Raw genomic sequence first — 22,238 nt, 5'->3', positions numbered from 1 at the left:
TCATCATCTTCATTATCTTCCTCATCTTCTTCTTCTTCTTCATATTCTTCCTCCTCTTCATCTTCTTCTTCCTCCTCTTCTTATTCTTCTTCTTCTTCTTCTTCTTCTTCTTCTGCATCATCTTCTACTTCATCTTCTTCTTCATAATCATCATCATCATCATCCCTGTTATAAGTCATTATTTATTTATTTCCAATCCCATCTACACTATACTGTGGACCCTAAAGACCCCATATATAGGACTAGTCCACACGACTAGTCCGTTGAACCTCACCATTTAACATTCCTTCTCGTAAAACCGGTTGCCACATGAATACAGTTCTGTACTACAACCACAAGTCAAGCAGCCATGAATTTGTGGTGTTCAGGTGTTTGTATTGCGGTGTGGTTTGGTGGTTCTTTCATAGGTTCATCGTGACTTGCGGTTATGATGGCGATGTTCGAATTTGGGATGGCTTTGATGATGATGATCCCAAGTCCATCCGCGTGGGAGAGAAGGTCCTCTCTGTGGCCGTCAAGGTGTGCATCGTGGTCCATGTTGTGGAGAGCCTTCAACACTCAGGCTTTCAAGAGCATGTGATCATGCTGTTTACAATGCTGGAAACGCGCATGACTGACTGTAAGGCGGTGTGTCTGCTGCAGGATAACCGAATGGTGACCGCGGTGTCCAACAATGCCATTCAGTCGCACTCCTTTCCGGATGGCTTACCTGATGGTGTTCTGGCACGCTTCACCGCACCTCCCGTACACCTGGACTTCAGCAGCTCGGGGGGACGTGTGGCTGCTGGTGCGAGGTGCTTTAGGGGGCTTTAGATCACGAGGTGGATGGTTTGCGGTGAAGTTAGAGGGTGTCACTGCCATCTGCGGAGGGGAAGGAGTACCGTTTTGAGCAGTTTTCATTTCCTCCTGGTAAAAGTAGTGTTGTAGTTTGAATAAACTTTCTACTTCTGTTTATCGCTTGAAGTTGCTCACCTCCACTCATTCGTTTCTCTTCTTTTATGCCTGTGGAATCAACTTCCACATTGTCTTCAATCTCATTGTTCCCTCCAGGTCTTCAAGACAGCTGTTCATCACTATCTCAGATCATCCCCAATGCAAAACCATGATCTTTTCTACCCTCGTTAACTCTCCACCTCCTAACTTTCCAGTATTTTCTTCCTAAGATTTTGCACTGTCTCCCATTGTCCTCCACTCCTCATTCTTCCCCACATCCCTTGTTTGTCCAAGTCTTCCTCTATTTTGTCCCTGCACAACCATGCCATTGGTGTTCCCCTTCTCCGTCCGCTCTGCTCTTGGTATTTCTACGAACCGAGACCATGTATATATTAAAATAATAATAATTTTTAAAAATGGTCTCATTAAGGTGCCATCCACAGTGAAACCGATTTCTCACTCGTTGGTTTTATCCTCCGCTTCGCAGTGACTTTGTGATCAAAATGATTGCCGTGGATACGTTGCTGCAAACCACGTTTATTGGCCACGAAGCTCCGGTGCTCAGCGTGGTTTTCGATCCAAAGGAGAAGTACTTGGTGTGCAATATTTCATTGCTTCGATCATGTTTTGATAAATCCAAGTCGCACCTCGAAGCTCGAATGGTGACCGTAAACCCCTGTGCCTGTAGGCTCATTGATACTGGGGTTACCAGTGTCGCAGCTGTTGCTGCATTTAACAGTTGGCTGTTCTGTGTCTTCACCAGGCTGCAACTAATCCAGAAGTTGCATGTTAACACCAATATATCGATTGTAATGTTCGTTGTTGTTTGTTTTTGGTTTTTTTTTTCCACTGTAGGCTTCCTCAAGCTGCGATGGGACCGTGTGCATTTGGGATATTTCGAGTCAGGTGATATTCAAGCTTACTTGGAGTGATGTGTAACCTTCCCTCTGTCTGTAACGCTCTTTTCGCTGGCACGTCACCCCGGCGTCCACCATTCAACCCGTCGCTTCGTTGAGGGATGGTTGAACCACGTAACCCATGTATCTGACGGTCTGACGTCCGTAGCGACGGGTTGAATGCCAGATGCTCGGCGTCGGGATGACGGGTTTCGTAAGATGGTAGTGAGACAGCATTACGTAGTAACATGCGGCATTGCGTCTAGTGCTTGGCTCGGCCTTTAGAGCGGTACCATTCATGGCTCGATGAGAATTGCATTTTGCAACTTGGAAAAAAAAAATGACAAAGTCTGATCCTTGGGAACATGAAACAGATTCATAAGATTGCTTTTTGGTGAATAATTGTACATTTTATGAAAAAATTCGTTGTTAGTAGTAAACAAAATGGAAAATAAAAAAAATTAAATATTGACTGTCAATCTCAAGGAGATGGGGATGGGCCAGGCATCTGCCTGGAGGATGGCCAGACGGAGACCCCTGGAGTACCGGGGGAATGTGGACGCAGCGACGCGCTGCTCCGGCGCGTGCTCCCATACCTGACCTGACCTGACTGTCAATAAACGGTATTACTGGACTCTAACACACATAAGTTGTGTTGTTCAACTACCGTCGGAGCAGCGAAGCGGGTTTAATGCTCGTATTTCTGAATGGAGCAAATTTATGTTTTCATTGCTTCGAAAATCTTAAATCATTGAAATCGATCATGAGATCAAATGTAGCACGTGATGGTGCCATGATTATCAATGTAAGCATCTCGATGATAATTATTTAATCCTGAAAACGTTGAATATTTCTGGGAAACGAATTGGGACTTGATCCGATCGTGCCCAATTGCTCTCCTGACATCTGGACATGGTGTCCAATTGCAATGAGCAACTGAACCGATCGACGTTTCATCGCTTTGACGGAACACTTCTGCATTGCTGTGCTGTCATTGTATTCCCATCCAGGAATTTGTTTTTCCTGCTCTCCATCACTTGTGCAGTCATTATCACCGTGCTTTGTGGAAAAACAGACAAACTGGGGGATATTGGAATTTGCTCCGTCTGTCTGTCTGTCTGTCTGTCTGTCTGTCTGTCTGTCAGTCCGTCATGCTATCTCATCCTAATCCGGTTGTGCATATATTCACCAAATTTGGTGGTTATGATCACCACATATGCCTGGTGTTGGCTTAATGGCGAGAGTGGTGGGCTGAGGATCCTAGGATCCTGAGTTCAAATCCCACTTGGCTGTTGAATTAATAGCAGGTGGGGTTGACTCTGCCTGTCGTCCTTCCGAGGTCGGCAAAATGAGTGCCAGCTTGCTGGTATACTGTGTCAGAGTGGCGACCCGTCCAGGATTGTCCCCAATGGCCAAGGAGACTGCTGAGGCAGCAACAACGCTCTGCACAGAGTACGGTCCTGATGTACGGTCCATGGATGGATGGATGACCACATGGCACGAAAGTGCAAAAGCAGTGTCATTGTTTTTGCCTCCACCCCCTGCGGCTGGGCCAAAAGGTCAAATACCGAAAAATGCAATGACGGGCACGTTTTAAACGTTAAAAACAAAAATTAAGTTCTGTGCATGCAATCAACATTGGGGAACGTATTAAATTAATATGTAACGAGTTTTTGGATTTCACCCCCGGTTCATGCCCCAGTGGGTGGGGACTTGGGGTCACAGGGGGTCCAAACATTAAAAAAAAACAACAACAACAACAATTTAACTCAGAATTTGATATTGGGTCATTCCTGGTGAAATGTTTTGCCATCTTTCAACTTTGCTTTCGATAGGAAGTGTGGGGATTTGCGATGACGCGCCATCGACTCCACTCTCGCGAAATGATATAACGGTCTCCTTGCTGTTTCTCATAATTTTAACTTTCAACCTCCGTTTTAGAAGGAGATTCCCAGGTTTCGGAGAAGTAAATACGACGCGTAAGATTTGGTCGCAGTGCCCCTTTCGGATGCATCGGCTATGGATACGTGTTTGCGGGTGAATGGTCCGTGCATTGAATGTGACGTTTGAACACAGTTTAGCCATTGATGTGATGAGAATAAAACGCTTCCTGCTTTTCGCTCAGAGCCGCGTGGTTTCTTGGCCAATCTTGCCGGCGGTCAACGACGTGAAGAACGCACGCTCTCCGTGCCGCCTTTCCTGGCAGCCCGGAGCTGGGCAGGTTGGTGGAGCAAGCACACCTTTTCTTGCTCACCTGCCACACAATGCACACTGCGCGCGTGCGTGCGTGCGTGATGATATGCAAACCCGATCTTCAATTTGAATTTTGGAAACCTAATTACTGCACTTGTAATCGTGTTTTATCGATGTAGTACTTGGCAGTTCCTGTGAATTTGGCGGTGAGAATTTACCAAAGAGATACCTGGACAGAACTCGCTGATCTGACTGCAGAAGGAATAACGCAGGCAAGTGTCTCGTTATTTACAAATCATCTTGTGATGCTTCCGTCATTGCTTTCATTACAAGAAAACTGTAAGGCAAAACTGGACGCTGCCGAATAAGCTGAAGGAGATTCCTGCTTCTGCTGTAATGACATTGCGATGTAATACGTATGATCGATGCTGATTGAGTGCTCGTGCGTTTAGCCCGTGACAGTCGCTACATGGTCCCCTTGTGGGCGATACCTGTCTGCTGCGAGTGCAAATGGTCAGATCTCTGTCTGGGACTGGGAAACCAAGAGCTGCAGAGTGACGTAAGTTCTTTTGGTAGAGGACGCGACGAGGGGCCGATTCGTGAGCAAAATCGATGAAACTTGTCGAATTTGGAACTCCAAACGACGATGTACTTTCCTCGTAGGGTCAACCACGAGAAGGGGTACGGCATATCGGCAATGGCCTGGAATCCACTGGGGAATGGCCAAATTGCTTATACGGACAACAGAGGGCAATTGGGCCTGCTGGAAGCGGTCATGATATCAGTTGATGAGAAACAGGTGAGTGGGATGTCATTCGGTTGCCTGATTTGTCGTGGATCTTTGATATGCACCAAATCGGACAATCCAGAATAAATATCACTCGAATCGATTTATTGTTGGTGAATTGGTTGTGGATTGACGATGGACCCTGTTCTTCCTCCGTCACTATAAGGAGGAGACGTATGAAGATCTGTTTGACCGGGAAGTAGTGGGATCTCCGAAATGGGACCATCCCACAGAACGTGGAGCCACAGAGCCAGATGCCCATGATGATGTAGATGAGGACGTTCCTGTCTTGTCTCGGGGAAGACAACGTTTGCTCCTTTTTGAAGACGATTCCCACGGTGTGTTTTCTTGCCCCATAACATAAAAAAAACAACCCATGGTGTTGCCCTGTCATGGCTCCAACGGGAGTGTTGGTGTGGTTTTGCTTTCTAGACGCAGACTCCGTTGCTGCTGGTTCTGATGTGGGAGTGAAGACCACGGAGTTGCCATCGTTACCTGTATCCACTCCGGTCTATCAAGGACCACTTCCCACAACGCAGCAGAAGGCCTTCCAGCCGAGTTCTACACCCACGCATCTGTCTCATCGTTTTATGGTTGAGGGGTGGTATTTGGGTTTTTAAATGTTTTTTTTTTTTTTCTAAACTTATTGCATGATCCCATCATTCATTTTCCTAAAAAAACAAAACTTTCTCACAAAGGTTTGGAATTTTGTGGCGATTGCACGAAGCTACAATGATACTGAGGACAGTGCGATCGAAGTGGAATTCCACGACGCGTCTGTTCATCACGCTATCCACGTGCCCAATACTCTGAACCACCATCTGGCTGATGTGTCTGCGGAGGCTTTGCTTCTCGGATGTGAGAGCTCCGAGCAGTTCCCCAGGTTGGTCGACCTTTGTGTGAAGCACCGCAAGGACCCTGTGGTCACGCATCTCGTATCCATTCAAAATTGGGTTTGGTCATTGTGTTGTCAAGTTCAAAGCTTCTGATTTCAGCAGGTTACTCATCACACTCTCATTGCTTCCTTTGAAACGTATACACATATGTGATTGAGGCTCGTGGAAGAGTTGGAGCGCAATCGAAAGGGGGAAACACCAGCAGCAGGACCGTGGGAGAAAATAGACGGAGAAGGACAAATATGGGATGCGGGTAACGATGAGGGGTAAGGAAGAACGCAAGTGGTGGACAAGATGGATACAGAAGCAAAATTTGGGAAGGGGTTGAGGGGGGAGCTGGTTTAACGGGTGTAGAAAAGATGGTTTTAAATGGGGAACGTTCGGAGATGTTGATGAACAGCCGCCTTGAAGACCTCGAGGGAAGAATGAAAATTTAAACGTGGCAGAGAGATCAACTGGAGAAGACTGGACGTGGAGTGTGGGTTTTTTGTATGTGCGAGAGACGTGGTCATCAAGAAAGGCAGGTAGCCATGAGACTTTTGTAAAGTTTTAAAATCCCAAGATGGAGAGAGTGATAGAGTAGCAAGGAGAGAGATGTTGGACAAATGGAGAACTCTGTTAAAGACAAAAAGGAAAAGACAGACGGTGAATCGGACGTAATTTGAGAGAGGTCTACCGTGGGTCGTATTACAAGGGAGAATGACGCACGAACTCCTGGAAAACCTGGAATGGAGACTTCTATGCTGGAAGAAAAAGAAAGAGTTGAGGATAGAGAAGGATGAAGAGGAGCTTGAACGAGAGAACTTTCCCTCTGGAATATCACCGAAGAGGACGCAGGAAGTGTTGCTACCTTTCCCGAGGTAGTACATTTGCGTCCATCCCGAGTTGTGCTGAGGTCATTAAGAGTCGACCACAGAGCGTGAACCGCATTCACATGCACAACAGACCTCACGGGGCAGGCAGTTCACTCGATTTGTGAAGGTGGTTCTTGAGCCGACTCTTTATAATAGTCAATCCATTCGCTTCGTAGGAATTGTTCTGACAATAGCTCGGTTTGTAAAAGCTTACAATCCAAATCCTTATTCCCTCCACCACCGAAAGTGGACGGAGGTTATGTTTTCACCCCTGTTTGTCGGTTTGTCTGTGAGTAGGATATCTCAAAGTTGTGGACAGGTTGGGCAGGTGACAAGGAGGAATTGGTTCGATTTTGGTGACGGTCTGGATCCAGATCTGAGAATTTTTGAAGTGATTCTTCACAATTGAGTGATAGGGCTAAAACAATATATAGCATGATATCTCAAAAAGTTATGGACGAGTTATGACAAAAAACTATCTGGATGAGTTGGTAGGTGACAACAACAACCCATTAGATGTTGGTTCAGGTCCAGATCCAGGTCTGGCCTTTTAGTGCGATACAAAATGTAAACTGTTAAGCCTGGTGGAGGTACACACTCTACCAAGTGCCGTTCTAATTACTTATGCTTTCTGCTCGATTTTTAACGCACATTCTCTCGGATGTCAGTCCAATATCTTCACCATTAGGTCACCACTAACTGTACCAATGATGTTTGTTTGATTATGCCAACACACATTTTCTTTTTGTGACATGATCTCTTCATTGGACCTTTCCTGATGTACATGATTTTATTCCTGACGTAGCAAAGTGCAGTGCCTGCACTTCGGCTCGTGGGACGGCACAAAGGAGTGGCTTTGCGATCTGCCGCAAGGAGAGGAGCTGAGGGCCTTGTGTCTCGGAGGTGGCTGGGCCGCTGTCGCCAGCAATATTGGCCTGTTGCGCATTTTCTCTATCGGCGGCCTGCAGCGACAAGTCATGCGGCTCCCCGGCCCCGTCGTAGCCCTTGCTGGACATCGGCAGCATCTCCTGATTGCCTACCACAGAGGTCTCAACACCTCGTCGTCGTATCTACGCGTCCGTAAATTTGACATTTGCTGATGTTATTCCGTTCTTTCTCTGTTTTTTTTTTTTGTTTGTTTTTTTTGCATCATTTTTGGTTGTGGTTGTCTTGCGGCATATTCGCGATGAAACCTGTACCCAAGAGTAAAAATGACAGAGTAAAGACTGCACGAAAAGAAAAAGTAAATGATTTGTTAATGTGGCAAAAATCCACCAAAACACCGAATTTTAGCTCCATTTGACGTCCTCTGCTGTTTCGCACCGTTCCCTTTCCTGTTTGGATGCAGGAGTCGGATTTGACGGAGAACAGAACCTAGCGGTGCTCCTACTCGATGTTTCTGATAAAGGTCGGAGTCTCATTGATGGGAGTCCATTGCCCCTCAGCGTTAAGTCTTACCTTGTATGGCTTGGCTTTTCCCTGGAAGGTATTGTTGCCTTGTTTGTGTGTCACACAATTTTCTTGAAAACCATTTTTATCCCGCGTGCACGTAGCCATCTATATACTTTGCCACCACTGGCTTCAATGAAAATTTGATAAACAAGAACAAATATTAACTTGTACTTATCCATAAAGAGTTTCTGATGTTTGACTCATTAGACTTGATACTTGATACACACAGTACCTACAACATCCCTAATCATCCTGGAAAAAAAACAAACAAATCTATATATCTCAAGATAGAGTGATGTTTTGGTCACATGACAGTTCATTATGTACTTTCCAATGATGTATTATTAACTCCGCCACCGAAGGAGGGACGGAGGTTATGTTTTCACTACTGTTTGTCTGTTTGTTTCTCTGTGAGCAGGATATCTCAAAAAGTTATGGACAAGGACGGATTGATTCGATTTTGGTGAATAACTGGATCCAGATCCAGATTCTGGAATTTCTTCAATGATTCTTCACCATTGAGAGATGGTGCCAAAAACAATATATATCACGATATCTCAAAAAAGTTGTGGACGGATTCGGCTGAAATTTGGAAGACATGTTGGGGGTGTGACGAGGAAGAATTGATTCAAGTTTTGTGAAGGTCCGGATCTGGATCCAATAATTATTTTTTTAAGTGATTCTTCACCGTTGAGAGAGCGGGCCAAAAATTATCTGTAGCATGATATCGCTAAAAGTTGTGGACAGATTTTGACAAACTTTGTGGATGAGTTGTTGAGGTGACGAGAACAAGTTGATTAGATATTGGTTCCGGTGTGGTTGCAGTTGTGGCCTATCGTGGGAGACAAAACGTAAACTGTTCAGCCTGGCGGAGGTATGCGCTCCACTGAGTGCCGTTCTAATTTTGTTTTGTTAAAATATACACACAAAGAGTTGTATTTTACATTCTCCTTCAGTCTCATGTCACGTGATACTGTGCCCGAAAGCAGATTCGGAACTGCGAAAGCAGCTTGACGGCAAGGATTGCACGAGGTGGTTTGCATTTTCCTTCCCAGTGGAAGGAAGGGCATGAATTAGTAATTTGTTTAGGGTGCTCGTGATTGCTCATCTAATTTTCATGAAAGGCTCTGTGGACCTTTTAATGTCAAAAAAACTAATGCTAGCAGACGGGACACGCAACTTAACATCCATCCGAAGAACGGATTACTTCCTGCCTGTGATGTTGAAATCTGACAGCTTATAGTCAGATTGGCAATCAAATCTAGAGTATACCAGACGACCCTTGAACCCGTTGTGAAAGCGGTTCATAAAAAAAGAAAAAAGATAGCTCCAGCAAACGATACCGCTGAGGTTGTTTGCATTGATCAAATAATCCCGAAGAGTACTTAACTGAATCGGGAATTGATTTTTTTAATAATTTTTTTCGTTGCCCGATTTGAACGAAACTTGATACTGCACACCGGAGGAGAACGGTGAGGAAAGTGGCTCTAAAATTTTTGTGCTATCGTGTACCGTTTTGGCTGTATTTCGGGAACATACAAACATACATACAATATGAGAGTTTTAGTAATATATCGATCTAAAGACACTTTTTTCTTTTACTCCACTCGAAGCGAAAAGCGGGGTAAAGCAATTTGTTCACTTTGTCTGTCTGTCAACAAATGGCAGTTTATGATCGAGGACCAACCTTATTTCAATTGAATGTCATATTTTGAACGCAAATCGGAAAACGAACCTGTAGTTTAACAGTACTTTGGCTTTGAATTCGTCCCGATCACACGTGCGCAAATAGGAGTGAGATAATTGTTTTTACTCTTTCTACCTGCCTGGCAGTCAAATGAAATTGAAAATCATTCCGAACAGGAAACATACCAGACGTCATAAAGGACACAAACAACAGGCACAAACAATTATTAAAGCAACGTGTTAAATAAGGTGGTGTAAAAGACGCTGCATCAACGGAGGTAAACTTCCCCCCAATTTTTTTTTTCTTTTACAACCTTTAAAATTTTCATTTTATATCAAATTAATTATATACTCGAACAATGTTTTAAACTCTAATCACCTTTTTTGCCACTTTCAAAACCCTTTAATTCAGCAGTACTTGGACAAAATATTACGGCATTTTACGTCATCACGACCAATCATATTTGCTGCTCACAGACCCCACCCATGTCCTTGTTTCCCAAGACTGTGTCGGGCAAAGTGTTCTATGAACTCTATTTTTAAAAGTAAACATTGCACATTCAAGTGTGATGCTTGTATTCTACGGAATACATATTTTGATTGGATCGTGTTATGATTTTTATGTTCTGGTTGCATCATTCCTGAGGTGTCCCGATCAGTGCCCCTGCAGATTAGGACAGGAATTTTACCAGGATCCCAGCACCCGATCGTTTACTCTTTTTGAAAAGCACTTTAAGATATTTACTGCTCAACACTGAATGCCAGCACAGATAGACAATGCCATAAGGTGGTGTATATTTCATCGGGGGGGTAAGATGGCTCTTTCACCGATAATTGCTTTGATTATAAATTTCCGAAGGTAGCAATGATGTGTTTCCAGCGACAGAATTGCCAATACTCTTACCATACATCCAGTGATCACACGATATCCGTTTTGCAAGCTCATCGATAGCTAAGCAGCTCTGGACAGAATTTTGACACCGACCTGCATACCTTTTCTACTGACGAAGGTGAAAGGTTGATGGTTTGTAACAGCAAGATGGTTGCTTTTTCAGGAAGCCCTGCATACATGGATTCTGCCGGTCAAGTGTGCCTTTTGCCTGGCTCCATGGGAAACATGTGGCTTCCTATCTGTGACACACGGCAGCATTGCAAGGGGAGTTCGGATCACTACTGGCTCATTGGAGTGCAGGAGGTTCTGCAGCAGATCAGGTCAGGTGTTCACCTTTCACCTTCTTTTACCAACCATTTGTTTGTATCTCTTCAATCGGCATGTTAGTGCTTTTTTTTTGTCGTCTTAGACTTTTTAATCAGGACTCCTGGCGTATCCATTCTGTCTTAGTCATAATGGTAGCACCTGTTGACGTCACATCTGGGCAGGAGTTGAGCTCACGCAAGAGCTGGTCGAGTCTGAAGTATATCCATGACAGAGTCAGACTTGACTAAAAGCTGCTGTTCTGATGCAATCAATGATGGAAAGAAGTGGTGCATCTTGCCACATGCTTTCTTTTTTAGATGGAGTCCTTAGGCCGACCATTCTCTCTACATTTATCTTTTGGATGTTAACCCTTTGAATCCTGAGCTCATTGGACTTTCGGCTCCCCCACCCTGGGCTCCCTGGAGAAAAATCCAGCCGCTCAGATATATATATATATATATATATATATATATATATATATATATATATATATATATATATATATATATATATATATATATATATATATATATATGGAGGTTTGAATCGCGGCTGGTAAAATGGCCGCAAGGATTCAAAGAGTTAAAGTTCTTCCCATATCTTTAGAAAAGTGACGGTAATCGTATGCCAGTACTCTGGTCAAATTTTCTGCCGATGGTTGGCTAGATAACTAGCAATGCCATGGCCGAACGTCGTCAGATTTTTTTTTTTTTTGTGTAAGTGCCATTTCATTAAACAAGGACAAATGTGTCCAAGAGCCTCGTCCTAAAGGCAATAACAACAACTTCCGATATTTCGTCACGTGCCTTTATGGAGCCAATAGCGAGACCCGTCATGGAGGCTCCTCGTTCATGACTAGAAAATCGTGTATTTACGAAATAACAACACATTAAATGGAATAATCTTTAAATAGTAACGTGAACTTTTTGAAACTTTAAAGCAAATGTCCGAATATATTTAAAAGTTGATGATAGACGCTCTCAAAAGGCACCCTCAATGCGAGGATGTGTCCAGGTGTTTAGTATTTAAGGAGATCCGGATCCTCTATATAAAAGAGCCGAGTCCTAAAGGTTTCGTCTTCACCAGAAGAAGAAGAACAACAACAACGTGGAGCTCTCTTAGAGCCAGCGTTCGCTACGTGAGACGCGGCTAAAATAAAACTCACGTTTTTGTTTTCTTGCTTTGCTTGCCTCCCCTCACCCTCTCCCCACCGGGATAGATAGAGGGTTTGTGTATGTGCCATGCTGGTGTTGGCCTCCATCAGACCCGTTGTGTGGCCCGTCCGATTTATTTTATTTATCAACACACAAATTATTGTTTGGAATTCAGTAAATAATTGACCGTTCAAATCACATTAACAAAGGTTTCATGGATCTTCATAAATATTTTTTTGGTGTCTCGGACGATTAAATTTTTTTTTTCTTTAATGAACCGACCAATGTTCATGTAGCAGGCGCCGCTAAGCCCTATGTTGTGACAACTCGTGCTCCAGAGTCACTGCGCTGTTGGCACCTTGGACGCTCCCCTAAATCGACGTCTGCATCCGCCCATGTACTCGGTAACCGCTTCCTGCGTTGAAGTACACCTCAGTCATTACCCCGCACAGGTGAAGCGATAAGCGGAGTTAAGCAATTTGTTCACGTCCGTCTGTCTTTTCATAGTTTATGATTGTCAGTTGACGATCGAGGAACGACTTGTTTAAATCGAATGTTATATTTTGAATATGAACGGGAAAAATGAACCTGTAGTTTAAGAGTACTTTGGCTCTGAATTTATCTGGATCGCACATGTGCAGAGAGGAGTGAGATAATATTTTTTTTTACTCCATCTGCCTGTTTGACAAACAACATTGAAAATCGTTCCAAACGGGAAACGCTGCTTTTAAGGGCGTTTTATATAAAGGACACAAACAACAGGCACGAATAACTAAGGTAATGTGTCAGATCGGGCGGTGTGATCGACGCTGCGGAAAATGGTGGTATAACCCAGAATTAATTAATTTAGATGAATTTTACAATCTTTCTTTTATTTTTGATTGAATTATATACTTGAACACTGTAGAACACCAATCACCTTCTCAACGCTTCCAAGAACCTCCAGTTTTGCAATACAGTAGTACGTACTTCGATTCAAATAAAGGTTCGGTGGGGTGGTGTTCAGGACTACTTCAACAGCACTAAACTTCCGAATTGTTTAAAAGCCATCGTGAAGATCACTTTTGTTTAAATTGAAGTGCAGTACGGTACTGTATACACTCGAACACTGCGTGGGGTATCGTTTTCTATGAACTCTCTAGTTATAGCTGATTTGGCTGATCTTAAGGGCTGTGTCTTTTCATTGAATTGAAAGAACACAGGGAATGATCAATGGTAACCTTTATACGTGTTCCTCTCCAAGGAGCTTCGACACAGGAGGAGGCCATTAGTCCCAACCAAGCCAGCCTACGGTTATTTGTCCGTGCTCTATCCTTTTTAAATGCTGAGAATCAAGAAAAGAAGCAGCGTACTGTTTTTAAAGTCTTTGGTATGACTCGGTCGCGGTCGGGTTTTAACCATCGACCTCCCAGACTCATCGAAGCCGATACTCGTAACCACTATGCCCACCGAGTCTGGTTAAGAAAAACACCGATGCTGCGTTAACTGTTATGTCACCGAGTCTGTTTTTGACTCTTTATTTTGATAGCTTTATTTGCCCATTTAGTTTCTTTCATTGGAGCAACAGAGCAGAAGTGTTTTTGTCTTTTCTTTTGCACATTTTAATAATAATAATGAGTCAGCACTGTCTTTTTCAGGGAAACTTTGGGCACTAAATGCTGTCTATAAGCAATGTTATATGCCTGATGTTGGCATAATGGTCAGGGTTGTCGTCTTGGGATCCTCGGATCCTGAGTTCAAATCCCACTCGGCTGTTGTATCAATACCAGGTGGGGTTGACTCTGCCTGTCATCCTTCCCACGTCGGCAAAATGAGTGCCAGCTTGCTGGTATCCTGTGTCGGAGTGGCGACCCGTCCAGGATTGTGTCCAACAGCCAAGGAGACTGCTTAGGCAGCACCAACGCTCTGCATGGAGTATGGTCCCAATGGATGGATGGATGGATAAGCAACGCTGTCCACATCCTAAAAGTGAAGAATTTTTTTTTTTTTTTAATAGCAATAACTTTTTATTTCCTTTTCTTCCTTGGGCAGGTGTGTGTCGTGTAAGGGTTCGCGCTTCCCACCCATCCTGCCTCGTCCAATTGTAACTGTATTGCCGTTCCAACTGCCCCTGTGCCAGCTATCCACAGAGAAGGGCCAATTGGAGGTAAATTGCCAGCTCTATACCATCATAATGGTCCAAATACTGAGTTATGGTCATGGCAAAGTTCTGCAGTTCATCCTCATTTGATTCCAAAGATTCCCTGACCACAAACAATGCCACAATCTGCACAGGAACAATACTGGCGTTCCCGCTTGCTGAGTGACCGTACAAAACTAGCTAACGATGGATACTGCAGTGACGAACATCTGGAAAATATAAGCCAACAACAACAGGAGAGCCTCATGAAGTTGTTTGCGGTGAGTTTATGTTGTTTGCTTTGAAGATCAGATTGTTAGCTCATTACATTTCGCAGCTAAAGATGGTTGGAGTGTTTATTTAATTAAGCTTTTGGTGAATTGCTTCCTGCCTTTTTTGGAATGACTCTTCTTGCGTACCTTCAGCTCTCTTGCCGTGCAGAGAGAGAGTTTCGTTGCATTGAGTTGGCACAACTTATGGCACCCGTGGCGCTGCCACTTGCCATAAAATACGCTTCGCGTGCCCGGCACCGGCACCTTGCCGAGCGACTTGGAGAGTTGGCGAGGGAGCTAGCACGTCAAGCGGAGGAATCATTAGAAAGACCACCACAAGCGTAAGCGAGTTAGATTATCCAGCATTGATTGTATGAAAATATAAATACCATGTCCTCACCCTTGGTTGGTGCAATGGCTTTCGAAGTGCACACACTCACCTCTAAGCTGTCTCGCCTGGGTTTGAATCCCGACCCAGCTATAAACTGTCATCCCGGTGATTCATCAATGTGTGTGCCGTCTCTCGGAGGGACGTTGAACTGGACGTCCCGTCTGCCAGCATTAGTTGGTAGACGTTAAATGTGTCTTTCGTGAAGAGTAGGCGAGCTATCGCTAGCACCGTGGCCAAATTCCTGCCTCAACCTCTGCTGGGAAGGCGATGGCAAACCACCTAGTATAACCCTTGCCCAGGAATCTGTTTCGACAGCACCAACGCTCTGTGAAGAGTGTGGTACATGAGAAGGAGAGAGACAGACACACAGAGACACAGACGGTCCTCACCCAAGCATCCAATTATGATTGCCTCGAGACACAATATAAAATGAAAGATTTGGCAATTCAATCTCACTGTGTATGAAAAAGTTTTTGGATTATCTTGCAGGTCTTCTCCACCTGATATTAACAGTGGTACCGAGTGCAGCCAAGAGGATGATAGAGAAGAAGACAGCACTTGGAGTACGGTGATACCTGTAATGTGTTCGTCATAATCTGCCAACTTTGATTTTACAATAGCTTTTGACATAAAATAAAAAATAGGGGAGGGGAAAGGGGCATTTTGTGACTTAGAAATGTCCATACCGTGAGGGGGATATTTTGGATGTGTTGGGGGCAGACTGCTTTTATTTTTATTGATTTTATTTTTAACCTGCGTTATGAACAATAAGCTTGAAGTGTTTGCGTTCATTTGAAATCACTGCATTTTTACAGTAAAATGCATTTTACCTTCCTCACATTGACTGTAAAATCTGAGCCTGGAGAATGGTATTCCTCACCCGAATCAGCTCCTGTTCCAGCTCATCGAAGGTCTCTGGCTCTAGCTCAGCAACCGGGTCTTGGCAAGGTTCGAACGCTACAATCAATGATATCCCAGATATGTTCAATTGGATTTAAATCTGGCAAGATAGCATGTCAGAGTGTCATGACATTAACATTGGCATTGACAAGAATGTTCCTTGTTCGAATGGCCCTGTGAATTATCGTGCATCAGGATTATTTCTGGAACATGATATTGAAGGGTAGGCAACACATGTTGCTGTAAGATCTCATAAATGTATTTATATGCCATCAGATCGTCACGGATATGGATCAAGTTGATGGGAACGGTTTCAGCAATATCATGACATTTCCACGTCCAAAATTTGTGGCTTCCTGGACACAGACCGGGGTCTTCTGTAGATCCGTGCACAGCCATCGTGCTTCTCAAGGAGTAACCTGGATTTGTCACTGAACATGACACTTGTCCATTGCCTCCGTGTCCATCAGACGTGCTGATTTGTCCACTGCAAGCTTGCATGTTTCGCGGGCAAGTCTAACCTGGTGTTGGCTTAGCGGTTAGGGTGGTGACTTGGGATCCTAGGGTCCTGAGTTCAAGCCCCGTTGGCCGCTGAATTAACACCAGGAGGTTGATTCAGCCTGTCATCCTTCTGAGGTCGGCAAAATGAGCACCAGCTTGCTGGTATCCTGTGTCAGAATGGCGAACCGTCCAGGATTGTGCCCAATAGCCAAGGAGACTGCTTAAGCAGCACCAGCGCTCTGCACGGAGTATGGTCCCAATGGACCATACTCTGTGCAACATGACTATAATGGAAGACCCTGCTTGAAGGTGTTCAACAATTTCATTCTTCTTGTATTCTGACAGACATGGCATTGTAATGGATTGTTAAAGAATGTAATTCGTTTGTTTTCCGGTCAGAATGCCTCGTTTCGCCGATAAAAACCAAAAGGGTGCACGAGTTGCTCGTGCTGAACGATCATCGTTTGAGGCAATTTCGTTATGTCCACTTGCAGTCAAGTGTTCTGCACATCTGTCGTGCCAGAAATGGCACTGGGAACGAACACTGAAACAGTCCTTCAATAATTACATTATCAAGACAATTCTACATGTTCAGAGTTTTTTTTTTTTTTAATGGCAAAGAGAATAAAAGTAAAAAGTTGTGCAGTGTTCCATTACTTTGTACTTCCGGCGTTTACATACTGTCGTGGCCAAAAATATTGACACCCTTGCACTTTTTAAAAAAATAACTCACAATTTTCTCTAAAAATAGGGTCGAAATTGACAAAAGTATTTGGTCTCCACAATTCTTTATTTCACTGTTAATATTACAGAACCTTTGTTTTTGATTCAGAACTTAATATATCGTTTTAAATCGGGAAATAAAAAGAAATGGCATTGACAAAATGATCGACATCCTGGATTTAATATTCAGTATCACAGCCTTTGGACAAAATAACTGTACTCAAGCACTTTCTTGAGCCATGAACGGGCTTCCGACACTTCTCCACTGGTAGCTTGGCTCACTCTTCTTGTGCAAATTGCTCCAGTTCTCCCAGATTTGAAGGTTGCCTTCTCCTAACCGCTGTTTTCCGATCTCCCCACAGGTGTTCAATGGGATTTAGATCTTGACTCGTTGCTGGCCACTTCAGAACAGTCCAGCGTTTTCTTTTGAACCATTCCTGGGTGCTTTTTAAAGTGTTTGGGGTCATTGTCCTGCTGCAAGACCCATGACCTTCGACAGAGACCCAGCTTTCTGACACTGGGTTCAACATTGCTCTCCAAAATACCTCGGTAATCTCCTGATTTCATGATGCCACGCACACATTCAAGGCACCCAGTGCCACAGACAGCACAGCAACCCCAAAACATCACTGAACCTCCTCCATGTTTTACCGTAGGGAAGGTGTTCTTTTCTCTGAAGGCTTCATTTTGTTTTCTGTAAATATGGAAATGATGTGCTTTACCAAAAAGCTCTCATTTGGTCTCATCTGTCCACAGAACATTCTCGCAGAAGGATTTTGGCTTGTTCAGGTGTGTTTTTGGCAAACTCCAGTCAGTCTTTCTTATGTCTCTCTCTCAGCAGTGACAGGTAGGAGACCCTCCTGGGTCTCCTACCATAGAACCCACTTTATTGAGTTGGCGATGGACGGTGCGAGTTGAAACTGTCGTACCTTGTGTGTGAAGGTCAGCTTGAATCTGTTTGGCAGTTGATCGAGGTGCTTTCTCCACCATTAAAACAATCATTCGCTGCAATCTTCGATGAAGACAGATACGCTCTTGCGGTTGCGGCCACGTCCAGGGAGGTTGGCTGCAGTGCCATGGGCCTTAAACTGCCTGATAACATTGCGTATGGTGGACAAAGGAACATCAAGGTCTCTGGAGATGGACTTGTGGCCTTGAGATTGTCCATGCTTAGCTACAATTTCGTGTCTGACCTCCTCAGACAATTCTCTGATTTTTTTTTTTCTTTTTCTCCATGCTCATTGTGATAGACACAGCGACACAAAACAGCAGAATGACTCCTTTTCTCTATTCAAATTGGTTGAATGAGTGATTATTATGCTGCAGACACCTGCAACTCACCACAGGTGAGTTCGATTCCAAAGTCAAGGAGAATCACCTGCTTGAAATCTAATATTTTCAAACAACTTCTTAAAGGTGGCAATAATATTGTCCGGGCCATTTTAGGATTTCTGTGTGGAATAAGCTGATATTTAGTCATTTTTTTTTCAGCTTTTTTGTTGTTTGTTTTGTTCCACTGCAAACCAAAGAAATACATCTGTGGAAACCAAAAGATTTTTTTAATTTCAACAATTTTCTGGAAGAAATGGTACATTATTTGAAAGAAGTGCAAGGGTGTCAATATTTTTGGCCACGACTGTACATATGAGGCCTTTGCTTCATACGGAGCATTACACTTTGCTTTCATTATACCATAGTTTATCAATGTACGATTGTAGATATTTATCACAAGTCTTCTGTTTTATGGAGCCTCGTAATTCAGCCAATTTTCTTGGTCATGATATTGTTGATAATTCGCGCCCGCCGGCGTGCGAGCGGCCACGTAACTCGAATCGCGGCACGTCTTCCACCGGACGGACAATTCCGTCGTGACCCTCTCGGACTAACGCCGGGAACTAGTCACGGGTGAGCCTTTCGGCTTCACCACGATCGTGCCAATCAGCCCCCCGCGTGGGATAGGGTTGTCCGCCAAATTCGACCTACCTAAGTACCCACACGGAGGGTAGACCGAGCGATCGCACCTCGCCGCAGGTCGACTCCGGACACGGGCCACTTTAAGCGACCCGTTCCGTATTATCGGGATAACCGAGCAGTGTTATCGTCAACCTCGACGGTTCCGATTAATTATCGGGCGTATTTAGCCCACTACCAACCCTTTACATGAAGTAAGATGGAGATTCAATTAAAGAAAAGACGAAGCGAAACGGGAAAAACAGTTCAAAATAAGGCACATTTATTCCGCGGCACACGGATAGCACACATATACAATTACAACAATTATGCACCAAAAGCAATTGCAAAAGAAACACAACAATGCAGATCTACTACCGACTACGCGAGCACACGGCAACACTTACACAGTTTTACTTTACAGACGGCACCGACAACACATATACTCAAAAGCAAAAGAAAAGGGCCACCCTCAACGACAAGGGGGCAGACGTGGTCTGTGGGCGCAAGACCGGGCGGAGCCTACCCGTCTTGTGATGAGCCGCAAATGTCGCGGCGGTGCCTCGACTCCGCGCTCCTCCGCGGGTTTCGTTGGCACTGATTGGAATGGGGTGGGAACGGGGCCCCCTTTCCGCACTATCTCAGCGCGGGGGGGGGGGGTAAAGGGGGGAATTGTTGATACTCTGGGGAAAGAGGATAGCTAGATTGCTTGGGTCCCGCGACGAGCGACTCCACTGCGACCTCGACCGCGCTCCCGGCTTCACCTCTCTGCAGCTCCCCGACAGACTCTGACTCCGACAGACTGACTCTCCTCCAGACCCGTCTTGACTGCTGCTGCCACACTCTGCCGTTGCCACACCTCTCCAACTCGCCCGAGCCCAAAACTCTCACTGAATTGGCCCCGCGCTCGGCGCTTTATAGTACAGCAGGAGAATCCATATGCAAATTTCCGGATCAAGATGGGCTCGGGGGCGGAGCCACGCTCGCCCATTGGACGGAGGAAAAGTGGGCGTGAACCTCCCCTGATCCTCGAATTTGCATATATCGATTCTACTCCGACGCGCCTAGAGGCGGGGCCAAATCGCCCCGCGCTTAATGATTGGACGGATCGGAAGTGGACGTGTGTCATTCCTGATCTGACCTCTCCTCGGAAAGGCCGCACTTTGTACCCGTGGCTCAGCGCGCGCCCTGTACGAGTCCAGGACAGCCTGACGCTCGGTGCCCACAAGCGGTGCGGGAATGGCGGTAGAAGGAGGAGAGGTGAAGGTGGTGGAGGGTCTAAAGTGGCGGTCCCTGGCCACGGTGACGCTTGGAATGGCGGTGATGCGATGGTTGCGAGAGCGAGTTGCGAAGGTAAAGGTCGTGGCTGTTGGCGTTGTTGTTGTTGTGAAGCGGAGTTGCGGTTGGTGGTTGTTGTGTGATGGCGGTTGAGACATGGTTGGTTCAAAATAAAGATAGAACAGAAAAACGGCTATCTTAAAGGGTCGCAGCCCGAATGAATCACATTTATTCCCTCTAAACAACGGGTTTGGGGCTAACTACACATATACTTACAGAGATATCTCACCTACGGGACCTGAATGGTGGTTTGCGAATTTCCTCAACCACAACAATATTATCTTTTTAGTTTCTTATAAAAGTCCTTACGGCTCAATTGATGTTCATACCTGCACTTTGTACAGGCCACGTTATGGTTGCTAATATTCCATAATCCTCTTTTTTATTTATTAATTAACTTTCTTTCCAGGATCTAGGCTCTTGGAAGAGTGAGGTGACAAGTAAAATACTGTTGTGGGCCGGGGGTCGGTGGCGGGAATGACCACTAGGTGGGGGAGGTTTGCATCGTCTCCCACCAAACTCCCCGGAATTGTAGGCCGTCGCTTGGACAACTCCACGAGCTGGCAGGTCGTTTATTTGTTTGTAACCAATTTACCAAATTAACTATGTGATTTCGACTACCGGGGAAACCACGCCCTCGGCACGTCTTGCTCGAACCGGGTCACTCTACCGACTGCGGTAGAGTTCCAACTACCGACTACCAACTCCGGTTCGGGTGCAGCCGAGCGGAAACTGCCAGAGCCGTGCCGGCTGGAATTAACGGATTATTGGGTATAAAAACACTGCTCAACTCAGATCCGAACTATGCTGGACCAATGCAAGAAGGGACGGAAACAGACTGGGGGCATTTCTAACAAGTTTTATTTACAGTAAATGAAGATACAAAGCAAGACTTAACGCGAATATGCAAGAAGTATTTACAATGATCCAAAAGCACTTATTCAGTTCTACTGAAAGACGGGCCCACACGCAGACACACACACAAAATGAAAAGAAACCTAGAATCTTTATTGGACCCTCACAGCCATGGAGAGAGACAATCTGGGGGCCAGAGTTCGGTGGTGTACCTGACCGTATGAGGAAGGGCATGCTCCGTGATGCGGCACCTGACAATGGTCGCTGGTTTGGTCCCCAGTCACACTTGTGGGACTCGAGGTTCGTGGTGGAGCTCGGGTGGTGAATGGCCAAGGTCCACGGAGGGGGGTCGGGGTCGCTCTTCCCTTTCTCGTAAAGGGCCAGCAGAGACACGTTCGCCGCCTCGACGCCCACCAAGAACTCTTCAAAATAACTTTTAAAAGACTCTCCAAGACCCCAAAAAGACTCCAAGAACCCAAAAAGACCACCTGCCTCAGAGATTGCTCGGGAATTTTATGGACCTCCCTCAACTGGGTGGGGCTCGCTCAAACAGACCTCACTCCCCACCCTGATTGGACAGGCTCCCATGGACTCGCCCTTCCTGGGCGGGGTTTCGGCCCCTGCAGGGAAACCCCACCCACTCTTCCACGTGGGTTTGTACTTGTCGAGCAACAGTATCAATGTTGCAAAGCTCGTCGTGAAAAGAGTTAACGTTTGTGGTAGCCGAGAAACCGAAACCGCAAGATCTTGCCTTGGCACGTCAGGGTGCGAGAAGGCAGCCGGTTGGTGATGGATCGTGATGGGCCGAGGAGTCACGCAGATGGGATGGTTGTTGGATGGCTTGTTCGATGTAATAACCTAACTAAAAGAAATCGCAACACATGCCTTTGATTCTCCCACGAGACAAAAGGAAGGGGATCTGACTACACACATACCTAACGAGATAACTGACTTTTGGGACATCTGTATGTTGAATGCACATGGCTTCCAGATGCGTAACAATACCAACATACTGAAAGTTGACAAAATGATAATAATAAGAGGGGAGGGTATAGAGAGAGAGGAATCACGGTCACCTGCATGTGAGATGACGGGGGGGGGGGTAGAAAAGATTACGGGTTGGGATTTCTGATGGGGGGG

The 22,238-nt window shown here is 45.2% G+C and overlaps 1 protein-coding gene across 1 annotated transcript in view; it reads left to right on the top strand.

The window, feature by feature from the left end:
- The window catches only part of WDHD1 (WD repeat and HMG-box DNA binding protein 1), a 43,937-nt gene that overhangs the window by 387 nt on the left and 21,312 nt on the right, over window positions 1-22,238 (top strand). The window contains exons 2-19 of the mRNA XM_085896094.1: window positions 408-519; window positions 643-794; window positions 1,421-1,529; window positions 1,789-1,839; window positions 3,955-4,050; window positions 4,202-4,294; window positions 4,475-4,581; window positions 4,686-4,821; window positions 4,976-5,147; window positions 5,242-5,402; window positions 5,508-5,692; window positions 7,365-7,606; window positions 7,908-8,045; window positions 10,753-10,909; window positions 14,081-14,195; window positions 14,324-14,449; window positions 14,594-14,781; window positions 15,321-15,394. Of these exons, the coding sequence (XP_085752220.1) occupies window positions 408-519; window positions 643-794; window positions 1,421-1,529; window positions 1,789-1,839; window positions 3,955-4,050; window positions 4,202-4,294; window positions 4,475-4,581; window positions 4,686-4,821; window positions 4,976-5,147; window positions 5,242-5,402; window positions 5,508-5,692; window positions 7,365-7,606; window positions 7,908-8,045; window positions 10,753-10,909; window positions 14,081-14,195; window positions 14,324-14,449; window positions 14,594-14,781; window positions 15,321-15,394 (2,414 nt within the window). The remainder of the gene's footprint in view (window positions 1-407; window positions 520-642; window positions 795-1,420; window positions 1,530-1,788; window positions 1,840-3,954; window positions 4,051-4,201; window positions 4,295-4,474; window positions 4,582-4,685; window positions 4,822-4,975; window positions 5,148-5,241; window positions 5,403-5,507; window positions 5,693-7,364; window positions 7,607-7,907; window positions 8,046-10,752; window positions 10,910-14,080; window positions 14,196-14,323; window positions 14,450-14,593; window positions 14,782-15,320; window positions 15,395-22,238) is intronic.

This window comes from Eptatretus burgeri, chromosome 9 (assembly GCF_056783735.1).
Source record: "Eptatretus burgeri isolate ZD-2024b chromosome 9, Ebu_testis_v1, whole genome shotgun sequence".
Classification (NCBI taxonomy): Eukaryota; Metazoa; Chordata; class Myxini; order Myxiniformes; family Myxinidae; genus Eptatretus; species Eptatretus burgeri.
This window is presented reverse-complemented; position numbering and strand designations above follow the sequence as displayed.